The sequence below is a fragment of the Gymnogyps californianus genome, chromosome 4 (genome assembly GCF_018139145.2).
Source record: "Gymnogyps californianus isolate 813 chromosome 4, ASM1813914v2, whole genome shotgun sequence".
Taxonomy (NCBI): domain Eukaryota; kingdom Metazoa; phylum Chordata; class Aves; order Accipitriformes; family Cathartidae; genus Gymnogyps; species Gymnogyps californianus.
This window is the reverse complement of record NC_059474.1, coordinates 79,269,115-79,296,948: the sequence shown is the minus strand read 5'-3', so window position 1 is coordinate 79,296,948 and position 27,834 is coordinate 79,269,115. Positions and strand designations below refer to the sequence as shown.

Sequence of the window (27,834 nt, the reverse complement as noted above, 5' to 3'; positions counted from 1 at the left end):
GAAATTTTATTATGTAAAGTAATACTTCCCATCTAATCCATGTCATTGTATTTCTGCTATTGCCCAAAATCGTGCCCTTCAAGCATAGCAGAAGTTCTAACTCCAATGGTTGACTCGTAGTACAGTCCTTGGCATATAATTGTGCTGTCTCATGAACAAGATTCAGATATGCAATTAAGCCTCCAAAATTCCTTCCCTAACAGTTATGAGAAATAGTTTATTGATGGCCCATGCAAGCAGTAAATTACATTTTGACTCCATTAACAAGTAATCATGAAAGGGATAATGAATAGTAAGGGTAAATTCTCTTTACCATTCCCATAGTGTAGAAGAGGAAGTAAACAGGAACTTTCTCTTTCACCCTGTGATCTTACTAGCCTGTTGTACCTCTGTACTTTCTGGTTGTACATTGTCTAAAATCATAATACAGCTCAACAGTTTTTAGTTGCTCAAGCCACGCACTTTGGACATAATTTTCTAATATATGGAATTAAATTTAATAGAATAAATGTTCACTGCAAAAAAGATCAAAGGGGTACAGAAATCTCCATTTTCTCTCTGCACACTATATCTGTAGTAGTGCATTTTATATACATCTGTGTCTCACTCTTTTGACAGTATTTGAAACAACTGTTTTTGATGGCAGAGAAAGGTAATGGAGACAGTAATTTTCAAACTTCAATACAGAGGTTAAGACTAAATTTGGAAACTATTTAATCTGGGTATTTTAATTCAACTATTTCTGCATCTTTCCCTTCCTCCCAGTTGAACTTCTTAATGATTTCTCAAAGATGACTGAAAATCAGAACTTTAGGACTTTATTCTTGATTTAGTCAGTCATGTTCTTTGAGTCAGCTTCCCTATCTATGAAATAAGAATAATGATTAAAATAATTTGATTAAAATCATAAATAAGATTAGTATCTACTAATGTGGATATGTCTACTCTACAACATAGTCATTTACGCAGATATCTTACAGATCAGTTTTAGAGCAGTCCACAACTTAGATTTTTACTTCTCACATTTTGTACCTTTCCATAGCTTAGCCTTGCGATACAACTATGTGCTTAGACCTGACAAAGTGAAGAGATCAGGCCCTACTCTCCTATTCTGCTCAGTGTGACCTTTTTAAGGCAATAGAGTTTATCTATGTACGTTTCAGGGCAAAACCTGCTCTATAAAAATAGCAGTAATACATGGTACCCAGTGGAAATAAGGTCTGTTATTATGAAAAAAAGTATTAAAAGCATAGTTTCTTCAACATTCTCCTGGGATGAACAAAAGTTTGAATTCATTGTTTTACCTCTTCAGATTTTCAGTTGAATCTTCTAATTCCTCAGATTCCATGTGAAACACACTAGAAAATGAATCCTGGAATACCAAGAGGATATTTTAGTATATAGATGTATAAGGTTGTCATAAGTTAGAATAGCAGTATTCATGAAAAGCTTGTTGCAGTTATCAAAACCTATTCTATAATAAAGACAAGTGTAAAATTATTTAACTTCATTTCACATCTAGCAGCAAGCATACAGGATCCTACCACAAAAATATCTTTTGCTACAACTTTAAATATCATTGAGTGTCTTGAATCTCTACTGATTACTCTGGGAAGAAATGCCAGTATTTACAAGCTGTGCCAAATTTATCTGTCAGCACAGAATTTCTTTATTTTAACATTAATCCAATTCTAGACGTGCTTTGCTTGGACAGGTGAGGACATCAAAACCTTTTAAACATATTGACTGCTCTCTGTGTTGCTTTTCATGCAGCTTTTTTTAACAGTTGAGAAGCCTAAATGTAGAGAGAAATTAGATTCTCTCTGTACTAAAGATTCAAACTACAGACTGCAAACTAGGTGCTGGAGTTTATCTAACTTGCAAGGACAGTGTGAATATGTGAATACAAAAATTATGTAAATTCCTCTTCTGTATTCTTGTGTGCAGGAGTGACTCTTCTATATACAGTGAGAGATGGGATTGTGGCAGGTGATCACAAGTGCTGTGCGGTACTTCTGTGCTACAGAACCTGCAAATGCTTCCTCACTTCCAGATCTTAGTATACCTATATCTATAATGAGTAGTAAAGGTAAAACTAGCAATGCCAGTACAAGACTGAGGCATGCAACATAATACCCTGCTCCTTGTTCGCAGCCTGTTTTCAATAGGAAGGAAATACAGGTGGGCAGATTGGAAAGGAGTCGTGCTTTGCTTCAGTGAGCCAGGATCTTGGGACAGGCCACGATTCTGTTTAGATACCTTCTTTAGATACTCCCTGCTTAGATATACTCAAGAAATAAAAAGTGCCGTCAAAACTGATTCTGCACAGGAAGCAAAGGTCACATTGGTTTTCTCCCAGCCTTTTCCTTTTTTCCGTCCTACATCAGTAGCCAAGAAAATGAGTTATGAAAGAGTTCAACATTCAAGATCTATGCCATAGGAGAGAGCTTAGAGCCATAGTTTACCAACAGGTAAAATGGCTGCATAAAATGGCAGTCTGGCCTACACAAAGACCGAAGCCTCCCAAGTCAACACCTAACCTGAGTAGATGCTGTAAAAGAAAAGGCAGAGGATGAAAAGGCGACAGAACACACTATGGGTTTGAAATACTATTGAGTCAGAATGGAGGGAAGCCCACACTGCTGCCAGGGAATAATCACTTCTGCCCTTAGACAAAAAACATACTCACAGTACAATCTTCATCCACTATGAAGATGGTACACCTCTGCACTTGCATGAAGGATATTATAGTGGCAGCTATCTTCTTCAGAATTACTTCCAAAGACTGCTGCTCTTCAAAAATCAGGCTGGCAAGATCAAGAAGCACCTGGGGAAAAGGTCTTTTGTGAAATTTTGACTAATTGTGATTTAAGCAATAAATATCGTTACTACTGTCTTTGATTCTTCTCCTCTTTGCTGAATCAAGGAAGTCAACATGTATGTCTGTGACCAAAATTAAGTTTTGGTTCTCACACAGACTGCAAGGTAACAGTAAATAATAGCCAGTTTGACACTTTTGATGGAAGAAATAAATAGCATAGTTAGCTGTCTGATGTTTTCAGTCAGAGAGACAGAATAGATTTTGGCATTAACAGTTCATCAAATGAAACCTGAGAAACCCAGACAACACACAGTTGTTTGTCCTTAGGAAACCTAATAGTTTCCTATGGCTCATGCATGCATTCTAAAAACAGTGATATTTACATTTCTGAAGACTTTTGAACACAATTATTATCTGTTGTAATTCTAACAGATCCTAATGAACTCATTTGGTGAAAACATCATTTAGATACAGTCTGCTGTATTTCAAAGCTGCTGCTGAAAGACTTAGCTGCTCAGATGTGCTCATATTATATTCCTTTTTTCCTCACAAGAAGCATGGAGCCAATTTGAAAAGATTATCCAGATTTGTATCAATTTACAAACACTGACAGTCACTTGGAAACTCAGACCTACCAGAAAATTTTTAAAACAACTGCTGCCTAGCTGTTTCTCCAAAACCTTTTCATACCGTATATGGCAGACATATTCATCCATAAAGGCCATGGCATTAATAACCCATCAGTTATAAAGATGGCTGCAAAATACAGTTACATTAATCAGAAGGAAATTCAGTTTTCCATCTGATCATTACTGAAAATACGGTTGTAGTAGACTAAAAGAGCACTCTGTATAACCTCTACCGTTCTGTAGGGATAATTGTACCTGAAATTTCTGGGGTATGTGCACCTCCGGTTGTATAATATATAAAGTGAGCCAAAGGATAACTTCAGGCAATATTGAGTATATTGACATCGAATGAATTTTCTGACATGTAGCTTTACCTTCTTCCCCTAGACAGTCCACTTCTCGCAGCCCAAGCTGGAATGTGCCCAGCTACTTCTCAGTGCAGTAAGTTAGAGCTTTATCAGAGATACACAGCATTCAATTAGAGTAATTAAAAATAGCCAAGGAATAACTACCATATGAGAAATATCAGGAGCAGGCATTGATTACTAGCTAACCATCGTAATTTCTGTATTCTTGGGACAAACTTGTTGACCATACCTGATTACGCCTGTTCTCAAGCAAAGATGTCTCATACAGTTGAGCATTGTGAAGAACAATTCCACAAAATGCCAAATACGCAGCAAAATCCTGAAGAAAAATGAACATCAACACCTCATGAAGATAATGTCTCACAGCATCTTAACTCTATTCAAAGATAAGCTACTGTAATTTTTTGTTTTCACTTTGAAGTATTAATTGATATTTTAAAGTTATTTTTGGCAACCACACATTCAGGGGGTTTTTTTTCAGTTACTCATAATTTGTTATTTCCTCAAGAATCTCTTCTCCCTCTTTTAAACTGATGATCTTCACAGTTTATCCTGGTAAAAGTAGGATTGATATAAGAAGCAGCTCAGAGGAATCAACTCATTTTCCAGCAATGCATATTTTATCTAGAAAAACTGAGTGCAGACAATCAGCCTCTCTTATTTTGGGGAATTCAATCTCTTGGAAAGTGGAAATAAAATTCTGCTAACATAGCAAACCCACAATTTTTTTCCCTTTTGGAATTGGATTAATTCTGATATCCTGCAGATACTCAGTATGCATTTTGTTTTAAAAGGGGAAGTTTTCAAAGGGAAAGGGTGAATTCTGATTTTTTTATTGCTGAGGGTTAAGTCAACTTCTTCAGCCTGAGTGCAGCCTGTTTTTTGCTATACCAATCTGAATGTGAAGTGTGGAAATGTTTGGAAAGCAACTGCAGTGTGAGAATTAAGAATCAAGCTACTGTCTGCTCTACTGATTATCTCATATATTGTTCATAATTTATCCAAAGCTTTTTCTCATCCTGCAATTGCTATATTGAGAACTGATACAGTATTTAAAAAAGAATCACTGCACAAATTTTAATATTCAAAATATGTTTGTTGGGGATGCCAGTAGAGTTAGAACCAATTAACAAAAAATGATGTCTATTAAAAGTTATGAAACTGTTTTGCAATGCATTTCAGTAGAGTAAGCCTGTGTTTCAGAGATGTATGAGAGATACCATGCTGATCCAGAAATTAACCTATTTCACATCCACATTTCTCATGGCCTCATAAAGAAAGAAATTTGCAGTATTACCAGGAATTTTTACTTTTTCAGAGGTGTTTAATATTTAATAACTTTAAAATTTCTGATCAGCATGAAAAGCAGTAACATATCCATCCCGTTCCCCTACGAAAATAGAAGAGACATAAATGTACAGCTTTTATACCTTTTCATCTTGTTCAGTGAAAGTGCCACCAATTCCAGATTTCTTATTGATTGCTTGAGCCACACCAACAACCTAGTGTATTCAAAATGGAGTAATTAGATAATTTTTAGGAGTCTGTCATTGGATTCTATTTCTAGACATATTTATAGAAGATAATAAATGATCGTGACAGGTATTCATTTGGTTGACCTTTGGATAACAGAAGATATTTAAGCCTGTTTTTTCCTAATTTATTCATATTACAAATAGCTGAGCATGAACCAGAAATATCCAAAAATATAAGTGGCATGAGTCCTGGATGCTCTTATGAAGAGGGGTTGATTTGATCCAAAATTGATTCTATAAATTGGAACAATCATCTCCCAGAAAGACAACAACAGGTTACGCTTGTGCAGTCATAAGCCAGACCACGCAACAGCTCTCTCTAAAGTTCATCTGCTTGTGTGTGTAGAAAATACCCTTCCTGCTAGCTCTGACAAAATTTCCAAAACATAGCCTCCTTACTGGATCTAGAGTTTGGCTACAGTGATCTTTTTGCATTTTGTATCTCTCTGAATCTGACCGGATTCATTTTCATCTGCTGAAAAATAGTATACAAAGGTTGTGTTCCTGCCAGGCTCAAGTTTTTTACTCAAACTTAGTACGTTTTTAAAGGTAGGCTTTTACTAAGACCACATTAAACCAACACTGAGAAGAGATATTTTGTTATGCTTCAGCTGGTAGTTAAACTGTCCTTCTTGCCAAGATATGCTGACATCTCACCATTTTTAATTATTTTCCCTATGCAGCAACTCAGAAGGTAGGGAAGAATCCTGCTTTACAGGTAAAGAAGCTAAGCAAAGGGAAAAAAGTCATTCACAGGTCCTGCAGGACATCTGCGATGGACCTAAGAAGCAAACCCATATGCCCTAATCAACATTAAAGGCTTTCCGTTAAGTAGTTCTTTCTGCTCTTGGCACATGGCTTAAGTCCTAGTTTTCAAATGGACTATGTATTAAGACCACTAGCCAAGAGGATTCATAAACTAAGGCTGCCCACATAAGTAAATCAGTGCACAGGTAGTAACAAGGAGGCTTCACCTGAACTAGAAAAAAACCTACTATGATTTATGAAATAAAGACATCAACAGACCAGCTCCATTTACTTCCTTTGTTGGCTTGTCTCCTTTTGGATTTAAGTGGAAGAAAATGGAATCCGTGTAACAATAAACCAAGCCAGATTACACATCTAGTTTTGTTCTTATAAAGTTCTGTCTAAATTAACTTGGGTCTGTTTTTCAGAGCCCAAGCAAAATGAGAGAATTTAAAGAGACCTTCATACAAGTCAGTATGAAGAGAAAGCGAGCATTTCTTTAAAAAATTAATTCACTGGGATAGTATTTCTGTAGATCCCCCACTGCAGTTATTCAGACTGTGTACTGGCAGTGACCATTCTGTCCTGGAAACTGGTTTAAACTTCTTCTGGATTTTGCACTTATCCTTGTACTTCCGTGCTTCTACTCTTCTGAGTCATAAATTAACCACGTAATTTCACAGCACACTAAAATTGGAAGGCTTTCAGAAGGAGAGACAGGTTAATTTCAGTTGAGATAATTCTGACTTTCACTGTCAATAAGGTGAAAATGAGAGGTTTTCTAACTGAAATATTTTGTCATTCCATTAAAAAAGGTTATTTATTTTTATTATTATACTACACATTACTAATACACACTCTTGTTCTCTATTAAAGCAAATTGTTACTATAATAAATGTTTCTCTCTGATGCATAAACATTTCCTAGATTATAGGATTTCAAGGCCTTAGCCTTTCCCTAATATAATTCAGTACGTTTCCACTCCTCTTGAGACTTTGCAAATTATTACTAATCTGACTTTAGGCTTAAAAGAATTGGAGAAAGTATAGTTTCCTTGATTTGTGAAGTAAAAAAAAAATGTTCTGACTGTTAGTGAGTAATGACAGGTTTCTGTAATTGATATCAAGAGCGGGAGCTATAAGGTAGTGAACCCAATGCTGTTTATCAGGGTGAATGAGAAAGGTACCAAAGCAGATGACCTTCTGAGGAAGGTGCCAAGTGGAGGGCGGGGACAATTATGTCTGAGCCATTACTTATATTGGTACCTAGAAATGAAGCCCACTGTTTGTGGTATCAGGCTGAATAGCCACTGGCAGCACCTGGCATGGATTTAGGTTAAGGCAAAGCTGCAAGAGAGGAGTAGCGCCAGAGCAAGAGGTAGGAGAGGGAGGCTGGAATACTGGGAGGAGCTGGAAGTCACTCACTAAAACCCTGCACTTCTTGACAGTTAGATTGTTCATCTATTTAAATGGCTGGATCTCATTTTCTGCTAAACTCAATAAATCTGCTGTGCAGTAAACTCAGAGGCTAGAATGTGCTAGTACAGATGAAGCCTGCCTAGCCAAGTACAATAACATGAAAGAGTATGTGGTAAGAAGCCATAAAGTATATGCAAAGTTTTTGATTCTTTTTAGATTTTTTGGCACACTTACAACAAATGATTGACAAAGCTGCAAAGAACTTCCTTTGAGTTCCAAGTAGTGTAAGACCAGTGCAAGGTGTTAATGAAAGTATTTTTTTTGTCTTGCTTTTTTGGGATAAATAATATCAGAAGAAAACTGTGTGGTGTGTATGTTTAAAAAGTTGTACTTAACTGTTAATCATTAAATTTATAATTGCTAAACTGATGGAAGGCATACAGTTTTATTTTTGTAATGGAAAAGAAGACAATTCACTATCTCTCAGCCTAGCCTTCCCAAAATACTGATGTTACAAATAAGGTCATTGTTCTGCAGCATGAATCACTGCCAACTGTGGGCTCAAAAATGTCTGTCTGAAATAAAGCTTAACTGTCAGCTCCATTCCATACAACCCAGATTTTCCCACAGTCAACCTCTCATTTACTTCAGTGAGGAATATTTCTTCTCCAGTGAACTTTCTTACTGTAATAACAATGTACAACTAGCCTTATATACTTCTATAGCAGACTTTGAATAGTAAGCAAATCCTTTAACCAGTCAATATGCTTTTATGTTAACCTACATGTGCAGAGATTAATGGTTAGGCCTTTTCTCATACCACTGTCTTCTCTAGGTATTTATTTAATTTATTTTATTTTTTTCAGTTTTGATCCAGCATGAGCTAAGACAACTTTAATGAGGTCAGAGGCTTTTTAAGGCATCCAAAAGGTGAGTACTTTCATCTTGTGTAAACACATCCCCTCCATGAAAGGGAAGTCTGTGGTGCTTAAAAAAGCTATAAGAAAACAGTAAAAGGACCATATTAATATAGCAAAAAGACTGTTTAGGCTCCCTTTATTAGCACTGCAGGTTTCTGATATATTATCAAAGGCATGTGTTCCAAGAGAAATGGTCATTTTTAGATCTTTGTTAAGCTCTTTCAATAAAAGGTTTTAACTGAAGAGGGAGGGAGTAATGAAGAGAATAAACCTCCTAAAAATTCATGGTTGTCTTGATGATGATAAAAATTTTGTGCAGATGCAAACTTTTTGTTGTTGTTGTTTCAGTGGCATTCTAAGCTTTTAAAGACAACTTTGTAGTATGTGCCATTTTTTTCATACAAAATAAACAGTTCTAAAAATTAAACTGGTCCAAATTCTGGCCTCATTTATATCAGTACAAATTCAGGTGTAGAGACAGTAATGAGAAAAACCTCAGATGGATATTATTTAGCCATTGGAGTCTCGCCTGCAACCAGGTAATTAGGAGAAGACGTAGGAAACTCAAGAGGATCTGTTCCTGTTACTAAAGTAATTATGTAATTAGGACAAAAGTAAATCATGTGGTAGCATTTTAGGCCATGGAGAACATACGCCTGCATTTTAGAGAATACTAAGCACAGTATGAAACCCAAATCCTCATTTTTAAAACCTACTATAAACAAATCTGAAATAACAATAGGCCTGATGTGTGATCTCCCACTGAGAGTTATGTTCGCACCAGCAGAGAAATTTATCAAAGGTGACTAACTGCTCTGAGCTCAGCTATACAGAAAACTTTATTCAGATAACAGGTACATCAAAAGTGTGAAATCTTTGTGGCAATACACAAAACATATCTGAGATAAAGCTAATCGTCTGTAAAGCTTGGAGAATACAGTAAAAAAATGACAGTCCACTCAAAAAGGTGTTTTTTAAGTTACTTAGGCACAATATTTTGTGTGTCTTTAATTCTCTAACAGGCAGGCACCAAGTGACCTTTTTTGAAGGTTGAGTCCTGTAGCAATAAAGCAAAGATGTGTTTGTTTGATTTCTTGTCATTCTCCTACTATGCCTACAGAATTATCCTGTATATTTCTTGGTCACCCAAGAAAAAACTAGTAGGAAAGAAAGGGGTTGAAAACAGCTATAAAAGGGGATGACCACTAGAAAAGCTTAAGGTAGTACTCTGGACTGAAGAAAACCAAGACTAAGGGAAAGACTGAAGTAATTAGTATCTGCTTATACTTTGATAGCTGTGAGCTTATGGCCTAATCCCTAAAGTAACCAGTGAGCTGTTGAGTGCTACGCACGTTTTTTTCATGAGCTTTACCCCCAGTCTGACTAGGTAGGGGGGATTATAGAACAAGGTGTATCTATAATAGTCATGCAGTTCCTAACAAGAGCCTTCATTCAGGTTTGCTGTATTGAAAGTGCGTAAGGGGTGGGCAGAAAGGGACAAGCTCTATGTAAAGGACCTTAGTGGTCCAGCTTTCTTTGAAGTCAGTTGGAAAAATTCCCCTTGGTTCAGAAACCAAGTACTTTGTTATTTTCCATTCAGATCAGATAAGACAGACGTACACCATGAAGACAAAAAGCAGTTTTGATGAAGGAATTGTTCTCTTACTTTCAGTCCCCAAAAGGGGGAAAAAACCCTCCAACAATTACTGAGTCAATATCCACACCTGGTTTACCACATCTGAACACAGCTTTCCTAGTTGTATTCTTGCTGGCAACACAGGTATTCTGCCAGTGCTGCTACTTGTTCTGTAACCTTTCTTCTTGATCTGTACCAGTTATCCCATTTAATAGAGCCTGATCCACATTACAAGGAGAGATTTCTTCTTATTATCAGAGAGCTTTATTTTTACTATTTTCTTGCAATAGCTGACTCCTGCCTCTAAAAGTAGCAGTCTACCTACAGTATTTCCCAGTAGATGATGACCGATGACTTCAGTGCTGATGACTGTGCTCTGAATTTTATCTGGATTGTTTCATGCCGCAATTTTTTGCGCATTAGGGTTACAGGCCTAACTCTGTGAAAGCTGTTCCAGCTCTACAGGCAGCTAGTGCCCTTTTTAGTTGGCTCTTACTTCAGCTGACTTAAAAATATAATTACTATAATTTTGCTTCCTAAGAAGATATATTTTTTTAACTTACGTTGCTGGCACCTGAAGAAAAATGACATTAAGCCAAAGAATGGTAACAGGAAGAGGGAAACTCATTTTAAACATGGGAACATATCCACTTGAGAAGACAGACTAAGTGGTTTTAACCTTACTTTGCTCTCCTGGTCTTGTAGAGATTTGATTCAGGCTTATAAAATAATCCTGCAAGGACAGAACTGTATTTACAGACTTTCATTTTTAATCAACAAAACTTTCACATCCTCTTCTATCACTCATGCCAGCAGTAGCCTGCATGATTTCCAGCAGTCTAGCTACTATAACACGTCTCAGCATAAGCTGAAAATCCACCCAAGAAGCAAATTACTGATCTCCATAATCCTGCAGCAAGACTGCTACTGGAACTTGAGTTAGTTTGCTTAAAATTAGCTTGGCTAGATCTACACTATACGGCAGTGACTGTGATGTATTATACCTGAAGCGTTTGCTGTGGGACAAAGTAACTTAGCTGGCTAACAGTAACATGCCTGGTCACATTTTATACAATAAAATTCAACAGGATATTTTCAAAGGCTGTTGTAAATAGAGTAGCACCCCTGATTTGTTGGAAAGAGCTTCCCAGTGACAGAAGATAGGGCAAAGTAAACAACAAACTAAACAATTGGAGTGAGCATTGCCAGAATAAAACATTTCCCTAGCTGATGAGTAGGAAGTTCAATCTTACATACTCAGAGCCTGGGAGAAAGGTCTCAGTTAATTCAGCTAAAAGTTCCCGTATGAGAAAACCCTACAGATTTTAGTGGAAATTAAACTGAAATAGAGTTTTATGGAAATTATTTTGCACAGCTGAAAGAAAAAATGCAGAAATAACAGAAAATTATGTCATTCCTGTAGATGTTCTACAGCAGCTGTGATGACTCCGTGCATCAGAGACCATCCATTCTACAGATATTCCAAACCAGTTAGAGAGCTGTACTGAGTCTTGTATCAGTTCTGGATAGCTCCACAAGTTGGTTTAAGCTAAGGACTTCCATTCCCTATTTGGTTCTGTCAAATTTTTGTCAAAATGACTGTTTGTTTACAAATGTCTACAAAACCACAAAACCAGATGGAGAAATTTGAGGTGATAATTATTTGCAACAACTTCTGTAGTTCTTTTTCTGGGTCTCTGAATCCAAGACCAAACAAAATCGGAAGAAAGTGCCACTGCATTTATTGACTTTATTGTGGGAGCTCTAGAAGGCAAATCAGTACCATTTGAAGCTTCTGAAAAAATAAAGGTTTAAGGACACACCAAGAATGAAAAGCTGCTTTTTGAGATACACAATGCTGAACTGCCACAACCTTAGGTGTTCTGCCAGTAGTGGTAAAACCCTGATTTCTGTATAAGCACTGTAGCACTGAAATGGTTAGCATTAATAGCTACAGCTAAAGCCTGTGGCCAGCAGTACCAGTTTCCTCTTGCGAAAGAAATAACCATGGTAACTCTGTGGTACAAGCTGCCTAGTACTAACTTTTCATTGGTGGCTTTTGCACTACTGAGGATAAAAATTCAGTCTGTTTTGAAGGTTTTAATGTGTTCTCTGATACACGTCGATAATCCAAGTAGCAAGTCTTACATACTGATGTCTAGATAACTGTATACAGTTATCTGCTCTTACAGGAGAATCACCAGAAGAGAAAATCTTTCAGGATCAAAATGGAATCTTTGCTACAGCTTCACATTCACCTTATGACAAATTTAAATACAGGAATAGATGATTAAATGATTTGACTTGGAACCATTTTGATTTTCTAAGTAGAATACAATTCAGGTTACCCAAGGCCTTTCTTCCTCCTTGTTTTCTTCAATGGTGATAACCAGCAAATGATACAGCCTTGCATGCCAGAAAGCATCAGGTGGCAATACTTTTGTAATATGATGGGATGGAAAGAACTTCTGTTTAGTTATTAGAGATTGTGCAGCAGGGGTTTACAGATATCAGAACTTTGTTCAAAGCCCCTGAAGTCAGATGCAAAGCTCAGTCACGCTGCATTTGTAATTCTTCATGGGAAAATGAGAACTCTTCATAAAGCTAGTACTATACAAGCCTCCATGATCTGATCTTAAAGGACATAATCAGCAGAATTTTCTGCATCTGAAATGCAATGTTTCTGTGGCATTTCTGTCAGCAAGAATAGGTTGAGTAGGGGATTGAGAAAAGTTCTTTTACTATTAAGTGAACGTAATTCCATTCTTCATGCACATCTGTGCAGAGGTAAAGTCCTCTTATTGCACTGCTTTCTTCTCATTGTTACTAGTTCCTGGGTCCTTTTTATTGAGCTCTTCTGTAAATCAAACTGTTTTCTTCTTTTCATCTATGGAATTTCTTACTAGCTGTTATTTTTAAGTGAGACTTTGGTTTCTCACATGCCTCATGGAAATATAGGCAAATGTGAAAAACATCTACTGGAAAAATCTCCATACTTCAGCAGGCCCAGAGGATTTAATAATCAGCATGAGACTTTCTTCTTCTCAATTACTGACTCTCTTGTTTTAAAAAAATAGTACTAATACTAAACAAACAAACAGAAAACCCCAGTTGCTTCTCTTTCTCAGTGTTTATTTTTGGATGTCTTCCAGAATCGTTTTTTGACTGTGGTTCCTGACATCCTGGGCTAAGGCAGCATTCACTAGCCTCAATATTACTAGAGGGGCTTTGGGGATTTTTTATTTTATTTATTTTTTTTTAATGGGGAGGAGCCAGTATCCTGGTTTTGTTGTTTTGGGTTTTCTTAAAACAGAAAAGGCAGCAGAATGCAAATGGCAAATTAAGGACTGATTCACTGACTCCAACATCTGTCCAGAAACATGTCAGCCATGTGTTAGGGTGAGAGGGAGAAAAACCTTCTGGTAGAGTCTTTAAAATCAGAAAAAATTTAAAAGTGCCATCCTTTCCTATAAGAAATCTTATAGTTTAGCCCCTTCAAATTATTGCATGTAAGTAGAGTGTAATACTCTCCTCAGACTTCAGGTTGGCTGAACTTTTCAAAATAAACAAATTCCTGCTTCATTTCCACTTGCTGATGCACTTAGGAGTAGAAAGCTAGCTGAAGATACGGCCAATTGCAGGTTTATTCAGCCTGTAAGTCATGGTGTATTGGCCCAACAGACTACAGCTCTTATTCCTTCTCCCACCTACCATCAGGACCCGGTGAGAAGTAAGCACTTTCACGGTCCCTGGCCAGCGAGATTTTGTAATCCATTTCTCATCCCAACTACATACAGCATAGCATTTTTTTTCCATTCAACAAAAAGAAAATGGGATGGCTTGGGTGAAATTTAAAGCCTTGCATCAGCCTGACATGGACCACTGGTCCCTGACAGCTCTTCACACAACATCTGCTTTGCTCATCAGCTGGCCCAGGGCCAGCAGTGGCTGCTGTCGGTTTGAAAGGGGAAGACGTTTAAGCAGGAGTAGGAGAGGATCAAGTGCTGTCCTTGGAAGAACTGAAAAAAAATATTTTAAACCAAAATCAGCAGTAGGTGAAGAAAGGAAATCCTAGCTGATCATCTGGGTCAGCTAGAGTAAGATTCAACAAACAAGTTAAATCAAGAGTTTAATCAATTTATTTAATGAAAAAAGGATTCATGCAGTAAGAGTCAAGGTGACGCATTCCCTAAGAGGAGTAAAAGATGGAAGAGCAAGAAAAAGACAGTATGATGTCTTCAAACAAATCTTGGCAGCATTTCTTTTTGGAGTTTGAGCTTTCTGGAAGCAAACTATAAATACTCTAGAAAATAAAGGAATTACAGGAGAAAAAACTGCCATCTTAAAGCTCTGACACACTCTATAGAGAGCCTTACACTTTGTGAGTATTCTAAGAACTGGTGATGTGGCTGAAGGCTACTACATTCAGGATCAAAAAACCCCAAACTTACTTTACTTACTTCCTAAGTAAAACAGTGGACCTCATTTTTTTTCCATTCATTGGCTTTCATTGACTTTACTGAATTCAGTCTTCAACAACTCAGTGCAAAAAGACATCGTTAGTCCATAATAAGAATTCTCCCTATTGCAATAGCATCAGACACGAAGAGAGAACTTCTGTGAGAAGTAGCATGGACAGGAAATATGTACAAGAGTTCAATGAGCAGATTCACATTGTTTTAAATTAGGAGTGATTTAAGTTATATGACTTGTGGATGACACTTCTGAATCACATCAACACCATGTGTTTTTCAATGCCTGATGTTAAGCACTTAACATGTTTCTTAATTTATTACTTATGAGCTGAGTTAATAGAATGTAAAAAACCAGCCTTTTAGACAATGATAAACCCCAATTTGTGTCCTCTGAAGAAACTAATGTAGATACAAGCTAAGCTGAAGTACAGTAACTCTTAATTGCAATCTGAGCGTGCACTGAGACAGACCAGTAAGTGTGCAGAGAACTTTAATGCTGACAGATACTTGGTACAGGACCCAGGAACAGCACTTCTAGAGTTAAATACATATATTCTTCTTCTGCATCTGGGATTAAACTCTTCTTGACAATTCCTTTTGGCTTACATTACTGAACTAGTTAAGATAAAGTCCAAGCAAACATAAGCAGTCTTTTTAAAAAAGAGACGGTTTTATACTGTAAGATAATGACTGCCACCTAATAAAAGTTTAAAGCATTAGCATAGCTGGAAACAGTATTACATGAAGTGATCCCAAGACTGCAACTTACCTCTTCCCTATGATTCTTTATTGGCATACAGAGAATACTCTGAGTCTTATACCCTGTGATCTGGTCAACTTCTGCATTGAATCTTGGATCCTGATACAAGAAAAAAAATACAATTATTTGACTACTTGCCTAAAGATCAGTTCTTTTTCTTCCCTGGTTTAAAGGTTAAGAAAAGTACAATATTTGACTTAAGTGTTACCCAGGATAACAGAGGTTCCATTACTAGCTCATAATTATATAAAGTTGTTACTATCAGTGTGTTAAAACAAAAACAAAAAAGCATTTATGTGGAACATGAGGGCCTGTAGATAAATACAACTGCCAGAAAGAACAAAAAAGACCCAAACCCTAGGAGAAACCTTTCTTGAGCCTAGACCAGCATTATAATAAATGTATACATGGACTAACCATCCCTAGTATAGCTTTTATCATCAAGAAGAAATTACAGAAATATACTGAAAGACATATGGGCACAGAGGAACAAAGTTTCATGAATGTGGTCAGTCTCTTTTACCAGAGAATGCTTGTTTCATTTTTTCAGCTGAATATTGTTATAAAACTCTAATTTTTTAAAATCTTACTAAAATAAATCAGACTATGTTTAAAGGCTGCTCTTCTTTCTCTACTAATTGATTTCAAGTTGAGCATGATGGACCCAATTCAAGAATGAACTTTTAAACTATAAGGACAGGTGATGTCCTGCTGGAAACACGTACTTAGCAAATGTTTAGACAGTTTCTGAGGCAGCAAACAAGTGTTGGTTGAAAATGAAACTGTATGAAATCATACTGTTCTTTTTTGCTTCTGAAAAAATCTACTCGGTAATGTTACCTAATTCTGTAAACATGCTCAGATTAACTGAGAGGTGATCAATCAGAAGTGGTAATTTTCAGCTCTGTATGCCTTCATTAATTAGTTAGTTAATCAATTAAGTAATTCATTAAAATTTCCATCATCTCTAAATTCAAAGCACAAAATCAGCATATTCAAAGAGCCTGGAATGAAGAGATGCTAAGCTGAGATGTAAGAGATGTCCTCTCCCAGTGCTGGATTCTCTTCCTTTTTTCGTCTGGCCCTGTATTAAATAACTCAAATCGCAGAGTATCATTTCATTTGGGAGACCTCTATACAGTTCAAACCCTCATCCCATTCTTGCTCATTCAGCTCCTATTCTTTGTGCCTCAGGTATGATAAAATTCTCCAAAGTATTTTTAGTCATAGCACTCCAGTTTTGCAGACAATTACACTCAATTTCATTCATTTTGGTGCAGAAGTATCTTATGCCCTTATACAAGCAGAAATGTAAACGTTTAAGTGTCCAAAGCTAGAAACGCAAATACTGGTGTGCACGTAGCTGGTTAAGATGGGGCTGATATCTGACTGCTAATGTCAAACTTAAAGAATTTATTTTGATGTTAGCATTCCTCTAGCATTAGTCATAGCTACGTGTTTCTGTATATGCATGTATCTATAATACATATATTATAATCAAAAACATGGTGTCAGGTTTCCATCTTGACTGGTTTAAGTCACTGTAGCTCCAAATACATATACTAAAATGGCAATATTACAACAGCTGATAAAATGGCTTTTTCTTTTTTCAAGAATTGTTCAAGATAAATTTTCTTGGTTTACCTCATACGCATTCTTGATGTTCAGAGGCTGGCCTATAGCTGCTACATGACCCACAATGCCCTTGTTCCACTCCAGACGAATGCAGTTGTTGGAAGCTTCTTCCAGGGTGGAGCCTTCTGCCACATCAAACAGCCTGCTTACAAGAAACTTCTCATTAGAGCTATCCTCACAGACCAAGAACAGGGAATAGCGATCAGCTGCTATAAGCTCATGGATATGTAGGAAAATTTTATGGCAAAGCGCTGTGACATCTAAGTGACTAGAAATATCTTTCACAAGTTCTAATAGTCTTGAGCACTGATCCCCTGCACTGGTCTCAATCCTTGGAGATTGCAGAGGCATCTGTTCCTTCTTTTCAGAGCCGGAGAGGAAGCTCACCGCTCCTACAGAGTCCTTGACAAAAATAGGCCTTAAGGGTCTGTCAAATTCAGAAGCAGAGATTTTCCTCACTGGCGTTCCAGAGTTGGTGGTCTCAGCACAGGCAGGCTGGTGACAAGCACAGGATTCACTCTGGGCCTTGGTTCCCTCCTTGCAGACTGGGATGGTATGAACTCTCTCAGCAAACCATGCATTAACCATTTCTCTGTAAAACAAAAATAAAAATACAGTGAATGAAGTAAGTTAAAAATCCTCAGGAACTAATACATATTTGAAGAGGACACTGTAAAGAAGATAACTTTAAACCTTTTCATACAGTGAACATGAGTGCACCTTTAGTGCTCCTCTGTATCAATATTCTTCAATTTTACGCAGCACTTAGCCTAGATTAAGCAATAACGTTTTATGCCCCATAAAAAGGAAGCTATTTCTGCCTAAAGGTAATACCTGAATAGGGCAGAGGAAGACTCCTTACGCTGTGGCTTTCAGAATATAGAAGATCAGAAGTTTACACCGTAACTTTGTGCTTGAAAAGTTCTAGTCCTTCCCATTCCTAAGATTTGGATTTCTGTATACGATGTATATATATTCATATGAAGACAAAACTTTGTTTTAATTCTGTTTTTCCAGACCATTTCTAACTTTTAAAAAGGTAATTTTGAACTTTAATTCTCTCTGTCAAATCACCTGCAGCCCCTCCTATTTTTGTCACCTATACACTATTTTTAAGTTAACTTCCCCTGCTCTCTCAGCGTTAATGAAGAATGCTGTTTTGACTCAAAGCACGAAAGTTTTGCTTAAAAACCGTCAGAAAGAAACATGAATATTTAATTCAACCCCCTTCAAAATAATGAAGAGATTGCTTTCATGCATCTCTCGTTTGCTTTCTTTGCAGATGAAACTCATTGCCTAACTCAACCCAAAATACTGAATACCCCCAAATTTATATTTTAAGAGTTTACCATTAATTAAAAAATGTCATGCATCTCTAGTATTTAACTGTGTTTTTCAAATTAACTTAGCACTAGAATGCCAACCCTAATAATGTCCTCACTAAATACAGTGTATCTTGAATTATCCATAAGCATCAATAATACACTTTTTCTTATCACTATAATATTTTCTTATCCAAAATCTGTTGGGTGTTTGTTTTTTTTTTTAAATACAGGGCTTTTATTTCATTTACTCAGTGTCGAGGATTCCTCACAGCACATGATCTCCTCTCAGAAGAAATGCTTTTTTCTGAATTACATAATGTATGGGCCTATGAACAGCAAAAATCCTATTAAAAAGTCTGATCTTTTGGAAACCTTTCATGGTGGTCATGTTTTAAATTTGGGATATTTTTTATTTGCTCAGCAGACCACAGGAATTTCGAGAGTGAAGCTGAATGAAACCATGGAAATTAGTCAGGTTAGTCAGCCGCTGATCGGTTACATGCATCAGTATATGTTAAATACAAAAAGCACTGTACATAGCCTTTTTTTCCTTACAGAACAGCTTCATCTATGTTGTAGAATGCAATACTGCAAGTGTAATTAACCATTAATTCAAAGTGAAGTAATCAATTAAAATCTAAAGTCCACCAATATTATTTTTATTAGCAAGCAATCCACAACAGGAAACTTATTTGTGTTCTATCAGGAAGGTTTGAAAGAGTTTTTCAGATTCTGCAATCACATGTCATTTGGAGACCTCAACTGTAGGCAAACATGCTATGGAAAATTGAATTGATTTAGGAAATAGTGTGAGTGTAAAGGGAGCACCTGGGCAAAAGAAAGTCATTATGTTACTGTAGCCATTCCACTTTAGTGCGAGCTACCTGGTAATTTTTTTCCCCTCAAAAAACTATGTCTGACTGAGGTAAATATCACTCAATGTAGCACTGTAAAACCAAATTCTTCTCTTATTCACACCAGTGCAACTCCAAATAAATGGATGATAGACTATTCTTTATTTTGGCTTCTGTGTACTGTGGTCCTGATCATACAAAACCTTACATACATGGTTAATATCATTTATAGCTCCAGTGATCTTCAAGGCTGAATGGTCAGTGTGGTCACATAGGACATTTGTGAATCTTCTGATGATGACAGTCCAAAACCACTGAATGAAAAGCTGGACACAATTAAGGCAGTGGGAGTTTTGCCTCTGAGTTCCACAGAGCTAGGATTTCATTCCATGTTTTTACATTTTCCATGAAGCTCCTGGAACAGTGCTTGCTGTAGCAATAATATACCTCAATCAACCTCTATTATAAATTTCCCAGCAATCTAAAGCTAGTCCAATTACTGGAAACATGGTGCCAGAGAACACAATGAAATTCCATTGTTATTCTGAAAGAGTTTTGGTTCATTGCTTAGCTACTTACTTTTAAAGGAAGCTCGCTCTGCTTTTTAAGTATATTAATAAAAACTACCAATGATCCTTCTTTATTACAGCAGATATGTATTTTTTGTGGAGTTACCTCATCCAAGTGTTTCTTGCAGTGAAGAAGCATAAGGAACAATTAATATATTATTAGAACTTTGACTTTAACAAGATTACTTTATATTACTTGAACAGGATAAACATTAAATGTGAGAGCCGTGACCATGTATTACTGAAATGCATAATATAATTTGCATAGGGCAATATCACATTTGCAAAAGTTGTTTCAATGAGAGTCAAAATAAGAAGCTACCATTTGATAACATTTGGAATTTTCATTTATTAAACTGAATGAGAAAACAGAATAAAAATTTGTGATGAAAATGACTAAAAGTATCCTTCAGAAAAATAAAAAGCTTAAAATGCAAAAATCCTAAAATCAGTGCTGATAACTCTTGTCATCACATGTGTTATGTTATATGTGGGTTCTTTTTGTTTTACTCTCATCTCCTCAAGAAAAGAAATTACCTGGAAATTTTAGCTTTTTCTAAACAGAATTTAGCATCTAGCACTAAGGCTGCAGAAAAGAACCTGAAAGTGTGAGCTGGGTGCATTTAAAGCCTCAGACACAAGAAGGTAGATATAGAATAATCAACAGTTTTAAAAGAAGGCTTGTGGCTTGACCCAGTTTCATGATTGTGTGTGCTGACTTGATTTTTGAACATCGAGGACTGGCATTAATGTAAAATAAGAGTTAAAAGTAACTGTAATAACCTAGTATCAGATGGAGAGCGTTCTTAAACTAGCAAGTGATTAGGCATAGGAAGCCGTGTACTTTGTCTAAGCATGTTTGAAAATGCACAGGTGTGAACCTGCCCTATTGCTGAGTGACAGCAATTTGTAGAGCAATCTGATTCACTGTTACTTACACATGAGCAAAGGAGAATATAAAATGCTATCATTTCACCTAGCTTTGTTTTACACTGAATTTACATACATGGATGTGTTGATACAAGACACAGAGAAAGAATTGGGTCCCCTTTTGTTTTATCAGTTGAAACCTGCCATTTTATTTATTCTGGAGTGTTGTGTAATGATGTCCCCTAGCCTTAATGGTGTAGTAACAGTAATCAGTAAGAACAATGTATTCTGAATTCTAATACCACTTCTCAAACTGTGGCCATGAGATAATTTAGCTTTTACCTTCTTGCCTTTTTACTATGTAAAATAAGCATTCATTTCTCTATCTTACAGAGGTTACTGAGGGATGTGGAACATAACTGTAAAATCTTTCACATGAAAGTAATTACATTTCTTTAATAAGAACTGACTGCTTGTTCGGTATCTGCACTATTTATGAAGCACTTTGAACAGAAATATATGTGGAGCTGCATTATTGAGTAACATATTCCTGTCCCCTTTAACATCTCTTAGATGATGGTCCAATAACTTGCCAACGTAGTGTGCGATTCTCAAAAAGCTCTGTAGGTTAACAACAACAACAAATCCTTAACTATACTGTTTAAAGCATGGTTTTCAACTTCAAACCATTTAGGCATTTTTATTTGGGCAACAGGAAAGCCGTTCAAATTCAGCTGGAATAAGAACAGTGTTCACTGACCTTTACTGAATGCCTCTTCTAACAAGGAAACTATTTAGCTCCTTTTACTCACACAGTTATACACATGGGTGGAAGAACTAGCATTTCACATTAACTGACGTATTCTAACTCTATTTAAAATCTATCAGACAAAGTCTTGACATGCGTTTGCTTGTTGACACTCAATCCTATTTAACAATGCATGACAAGAAGAGTATTATTACTAACACAACTACTTTCTCAGCACAGAAATAGCTCAACAGATATCCGATACCAGACACATACTGAACCACAAGTGAGGTTACTGGAAACTAGTAACAAATCCTATGTATGATTAAGACATCATTTTGAAAGGACTACAGGAAGAAACAAACACTTGTGACTATTCTGTTCATATGAATAGTCTTCAGTAAGCATTGGCATTGTCAAGAGCTGATTATAAGGACAAGACCCTTGCTGTAGAAGTAAGTTTAGAAGTTGCAGGAGTGTATTAAACAGGAGCAGATACTGATCCGTAGTGATCTACGCAGATAGTTAAAACAAATGCAATGTCTCCATCCCAGCATAGCAATCACTGCATGTTGAGGAGTTACAGGCATCAGCATCCATTCCTCGTGAGCTGCATGCATCCTTTACTGCACTATGATCCTTTACTGCAGTATGAGCCTCCACTCAAGAAAGCTATAATTTATCCCAGAGTTCATAAACAGGAATAGCTGAATATGAAGTAACCATTTTTTAGTCACTTCTATCAGCCAAATTCAGTCTTTCCTCTATAAAACACAATTTCAAAGGAGCATGACAATAGTGACTGCTGAATTTGGCTGGTGACCTCATCAGCAGATGGCAAAATTAGACAGGAATTTTGAAGATAGGGATGAGAAGGGGATGAAAATACAATGGCAGGTAAAACATTTGAAGAAAAAAAATGATTATGTGATCCTCCCCTCTATAATCACTTGTATACAAGTACACATTATCTGCATTACATGAGAACTCAGGAACTTCAGAGGAATTAAGACTCTTTGGCCCTGACTTGTTAAACACTGTACAGAAAGTAGACCTGTCCCTAAAGCAAGGCGTTTTCAATATGAATAGGCAACAAAAATAGAAAATCACTGGGTGAGAAAACACAGTCACAAGGAAGCAACATGGCTTGAGCCAGGTCATGCAGAAGGGCACAAGCAGACCTGAAGACAACCTCAGGTCTAAGACCTGAAGAGAACCTTGCTTTATTTCCTGTGCCGTATGTATCAAACCCTGCTGACCTGACACTAATTACTATTCTACTCATACACTGGGAATATGAAATAATTTATTGTACCCATCTTTGCTTCATTGTGATTATCTTTAAAATACACAGCATACTTCTCAAAAAAAAAAACAAACCCAAAACCCAGTGAAGATGTTTAAAGAGTAACAGCCAGATTATAATGGTCTTGCTCACACATGTAACCATGCTACATATGTAAGACCATACCAATGTGACCATTCAGCAAGTATTTGGTATCTTTGGACAAAATGTGCAAAAACAGAGCACAAAAAGTAATACCAAGATGCAACAATGATATACCACATCTTATCTTGCACAAAGAATGCATAATAATTATTGTACCATAAAAGTACTGAGTGATGAGTAGCTTTCGGTGAAACAACAGATAATTCCCCATTTTCTCTGTTGCTCATAAATCTTTCATATATACAATGTGTAATGTTTCAGTAGTTGTGTGGACTGTTTTGCTAATTTTTCATTCAAATCAGCAGTTACTGATATCACACTTCAGGAGAAGGGTTCAATCCAAACTTGCCTAGTAGAAAATGCCAGCTTTCAAGAATCTGAATTCCTGTGGCCTCATCCTGCTAGTGTTGTAATCAACAATATTTCAAGCCAAGCTTCGTAACTATTTTCTCAATTGCTTGCCTTAAAATAACCACTAGATGTCTTCAAATTTCTTTCTTGCATCTTGACATAATTTAGACATAGAAATCATTTAAAGCATTAGCAACAACTCGAGAACTATTCAATTTTAACAAATGAGTTTGAAAGTCAAAGTCACTTGGATATTATACTTGCCTTCCCATTTTCCTTCCAGTACTTCCCATTTCACAATCATATTCTAAGTGGTTTTGTCTCCTTCCTGGCCATGGAAAGATTTAAATAAACTGTATAAGGCCTCATTAGATGGAAACAGTAAACAGACTGTAAAAGAAGTGTTTTCAAACTAACTAAAAAAGTAGATTGACAAAGACAATAGTTGTTCTTCCTTAAACCCTTTCCAATTATAGTTACTAGAGATGCTATTTCTAACAGTGGTAGGCAAATAGTTTTTGAAGACGAAGTATGACTTAAAGTCGGTGCCAATTTTTTGGCACAACTCAGTCAAATATATAAGCATACATTTAACTTTAAACATGTTAAGTGGCCCGACTGACTTCTGTTTGAATACAGATCTAAATTAAGAACTCTAATTCTTGATTCAAACCATGCTCATGGAAGAGTAAAATAACAACTTTTTAGAGCTATGAAATAATGTAAATCTTGTCTGAATGCTCATATTATTTTTTTAAATAGGAGGCAGAAGTTGCTTTATTCTTTGAAGCAAAAGTATTCAAAATGGAGGACTAACACTAACATTCTATTCTTGGCTATTTTCAAGTTTTCTTTAACAACCAAACTGCAAGTTTAACTTTTCACAAGAAAGCCTTCCTCCATAGAATGGACTTTCTATTCACACTATAAAGACAGACAGAATTAATCCTCAGGGACTGAAGGTCAAATTCTAAAACATGACCTTTATTTCTCCTCCAAATGTTTATTTCTTGTTCCAAGTTCAAAAGAATGAAAAATAACTATGTACCTAATGATTTTGTTGTGGAAAGCAACAGGACAATGCCAGTGACTTTAGTGAAAGATCGACTGAAAGTTAAGTTCACACCTGCCTGGAGACCTCACCTAAGTCTTAGGCACCACTTCAGTTCCACTTAAATTCCTAAAACAGGGGTTAAGTAGGACTTAAGTGGTGCAGAGGCTTTGGGATGGCTCTCTGTGCTGGGGTGAGTTCACCATAATGCACAAATAAATGGGAAAATATATATCTTTTACTAAGCAAATATATTTTGTGGCTATATTTTCAGTGCCAGACCTAATGTGAAATTACAACCATTGAGTTATTCACAAGGGCCATTCGAGTAGGGCTTCTTTTCTGGCACTTGGTAAATTGCTCCTTTTGTATTTAATGCCTTTTTTTTTTTTCTTTTCCTCAAGTAAATCATATAAATGAGAAAGCATTCCATGTAAATTTATGTATGTTTCTTTGCCAGTAAGGAAGAGGAAGACTTGTATTCTGTGGTTTTATTAATTATATTTATTCGTGACAAAAGCAAAATGCTTCCTCTTTAATGGTGAAAATGAAAATAGGTGGTTGCATATTAGTTCAAGTCAAGAATGTATTGTCTAAAATTGCTTTGTTTGTAATTCTTGATCTGAGTCATATATTCCCACACAATTCAGCTTTAATCTAGCATTCAAATAAGCATGAACATAGGCTATGATGTATTTTATTTGATCTGAAGACATCATAGGTGATGTATCATGAATTTTATCCTTGTGCAGAGAGCTAGCACAATGTCTGCACACTATGGAAGTCTCGCTTCAGCTTCAAAATTAGACTGATTGGTATTTTTATATATGTAGTCTTTGTCCTGATCCTGTACAAAGACATGAATTTCCTCGTCATGTGATGATTCTTCAACAGATGCCCAACACAGAACTTCCATGAACTTCTACAATTTAGAAATAAAAGAAAGGTGTCTAACTTTCTTGTCTCCCACAGAGGCAATGTATGCCCAAGCTCCACTTTTCTTCCCAGTTGCCAGAAATTTGACCCTGTTCTCTAAAGTCTTCCTAGTAAGAGCAAAAAAATGGAAATGAGATTTCAAATGCCTATTGGCATTCTCAAAAGTACTGTAATATGGTAATAAAGTTACCCTGAAACAAAAGAAGGCAAAAAGAGATGTTAACTGTTAGAGTAGTTCACCCCATCTTAGTTTCTACCTGTTCTCTAAGGTTTACCAGTTGTATTTTAATTAATGTATTGTGCATGCCTGTTTGTTTCTTTATTACTTAGGGCAAACGGTACGTAGTAAAAGCACATTCTTCTTGTAGTTGCTCAGTACTATCTGCTGACTAGTTTATCTTCACACCAAAGATTCTGTGTAGGCGTTCAGGTTATAGCTTTTTGGGAATTAAAAGACGTAAATTGCTAGTAAGTGATTTCTTATCATTTCTGAAATGACAGTTTCTTCAGTCTACAGTAATTGCTGTTTTAGACCTTGTTTCCAAAATAGTCCAGCACACACCTAGCTTTATTTCCAAGAACAAATGCCAAAAATACTTAATCACATTTACAACTTCATAAATGTGGGTAACATTCCTTACCTTCCTGAGTGCTTTTTGAATCAGGAGTTTAAAATATTTTGGGATGATCTTAATACTTTGCAGTTATCAAGACAGGCATAAGGATATGGATACATTATTTATAAGTGGGACAACTACAGAGATCATTAGACGAACAAGAACACTTTCCAAGATTTCATGGAAATTGATTTTTTTTCTGTACTTCATTCTTGGAAAAGCTCTGTAAACATCTAATAAAACCAAGTAAGTGGGAGAAAATATTCTGATCCCTGCGTTAACACCACTACTTCCTGTGGTTTTCAAGCCATGGTCCAAAGAATCAGTGGGTCTGCAGTCCTCTTGTAAATGCTTCGCATAGGATAACTTAGAAAAGCAAGTCCCCTTTCAGCATATTTGAAGAATTTGCATAGGATTCTGTGCCTCCACTGGAAAACTGTTAGGAGTCTTTCAATCATAGAAGTTTAAAACCCACTGCCTACTTACCAAGGTCATGCTAGGGATGAATATGGCTCATACCTGTATATTTTTAGGATTTTTTTTTTGTATGTCAGTAATATCTTTTTAAGAAAAAACACAGGCCAAAGCACATTTCAATGCAGAAAACTTTCAATAGCTCTATCTTTGAAAATCCGAATTTTCATATACTTGCTCCAAAAATTAATTTCCTTTCAATTAGAAAAAATTAAGCACACACATATTACCAAACAAAACAATGACATAATGCATATGACACATAATATTTATGAGATTAAACATCAAATAGCCGGCTCAAAATGAAAGACATTTTTTAAAAGCCCTCTAGACACAGAGATTAGAAGGCAAATGTCCTAAGTAATTTACTACTGCAGGCAGCACACTACAAACTGATTGTTCACCAGCCATCAAGAAGAAAAAAAAAAAAAACAACAAACAACTGTACTTGAGTTTTTTCAAAGTAATAAACGTAATTGATATATTCAAGTTGTGCAATCTCTGAATTCCAGCAAAGTACAGTTTCCCAGTAAACGCCACTTCTGGAATCCTCAGTGAAGTGCTATGAAGTACCACGCTGTTAAGGACATTTATTTTTCCAAATACAACCCCACCTTAATTCATTTGTAAATATTTCCCAACCCTGCTAATAAGCCAAGATGTATTTATAACAAAATAATCTTATTTCCAGTGAAAGGCATACAAGACTTGGGTTAATAATTTGTATCTATCATGCCATACATTTAGGAAACCAGACAAAAACTGCCTGGAACAATGCAGTTGCCCCTAACCGAGAGGAGAATTTTTACTTTGGCTGTTTTGGCAGTCTGCTGGTTCTGATCGCAAAGAGCACTAAGAAAGAATCACTCCCGTATTTTTAAGAGTAGGAATAAACAGGAAGTCAGAAATACAGAAGTATTCCATAGGGGGTTAAAATAAGTATGATGTTTGAACATGACAATGCATGGATTTTTTTTTTTTTAAAGGAACATAAAAAGATAAAACTTCAGGAAGACAAAAAGGGTAACAAATTCAGCCGTAAATGCAGTACAATTTTGTGACAAAAAAGGCTGCAGATTATGCCTTTATAATGTCTAGTTAGAACAATTATATTTGTAGCAGCAGCTACAAAGAGCCTTTAACAACAGTATGGGTAAACATAAGACACAATGTAAAAGAAGAATCATTTTACTTCAAAACGTTTCTGCTTTCTGGGAAGCCGGAATATGATAGGCAATTCTAAAACTTTGAAAGGGGAAAAATAACAAGAAGAGCTCAAAAAAAAGGAATAAAATAAATAGCTTAAATTTAGTAGGAGCTAGGCATTTAGAAACTCTTGAAGCCGTTAAGTGTGCAGTAACAAACTCTCCAGCCAGAAGGTTTGTCAACCAGCACACTGTATCACTAAGTGAACCAAATTCATCTCGTCACTGAGTATGCTGGTGACACACTTCCCCTTTGTTGTTCGGCACTTTGATCATACTGTAACAACACTTCATGGATAATAGCTATTTATATTATCTCTGTATACCACTTGTCTCCCTGGTACAAAATAAAGTAATAAATTACTGATTCTGTAGCTTCCTACTCATGGGATCACAGTTTATTCACATACTCAAAGGAGGGAGCAATTTAAAGCTATTCA

General features: G+C 36.2%; 1 protein-coding gene across 1 annotated transcript in view; it reads right to left on the bottom strand.

The window, feature by feature from the left end:
• Positions 1-27,834, bottom strand: part of PDE5A (phosphodiesterase 5A) — a 68,013-nt gene that overhangs the window by 36,450 nt on the left and 3,729 nt on the right. Inside the window, exons 2-7 of the mRNA XM_050896714.1 lie at positions 16,954-17,536; positions 15,319-15,408; positions 5,249-5,320; positions 4,048-4,137; positions 2,690-2,827; positions 1,305-1,372 (exon numbers count right to left, since the gene is read on the bottom strand). Coding sequence (XP_050752671.1) covers positions 1,305-1,372; positions 2,690-2,827; positions 4,048-4,137; positions 5,249-5,320; positions 15,319-15,408; positions 16,954-17,532 — 1,037 coding nt within the window. The 5' untranslated portion in view covers positions 17,533-17,536. The remainder of the gene's footprint in view (positions 1-1,304; positions 1,373-2,689; positions 2,828-4,047; positions 4,138-5,248; positions 5,321-15,318; positions 15,409-16,953; positions 17,537-27,834) is intronic.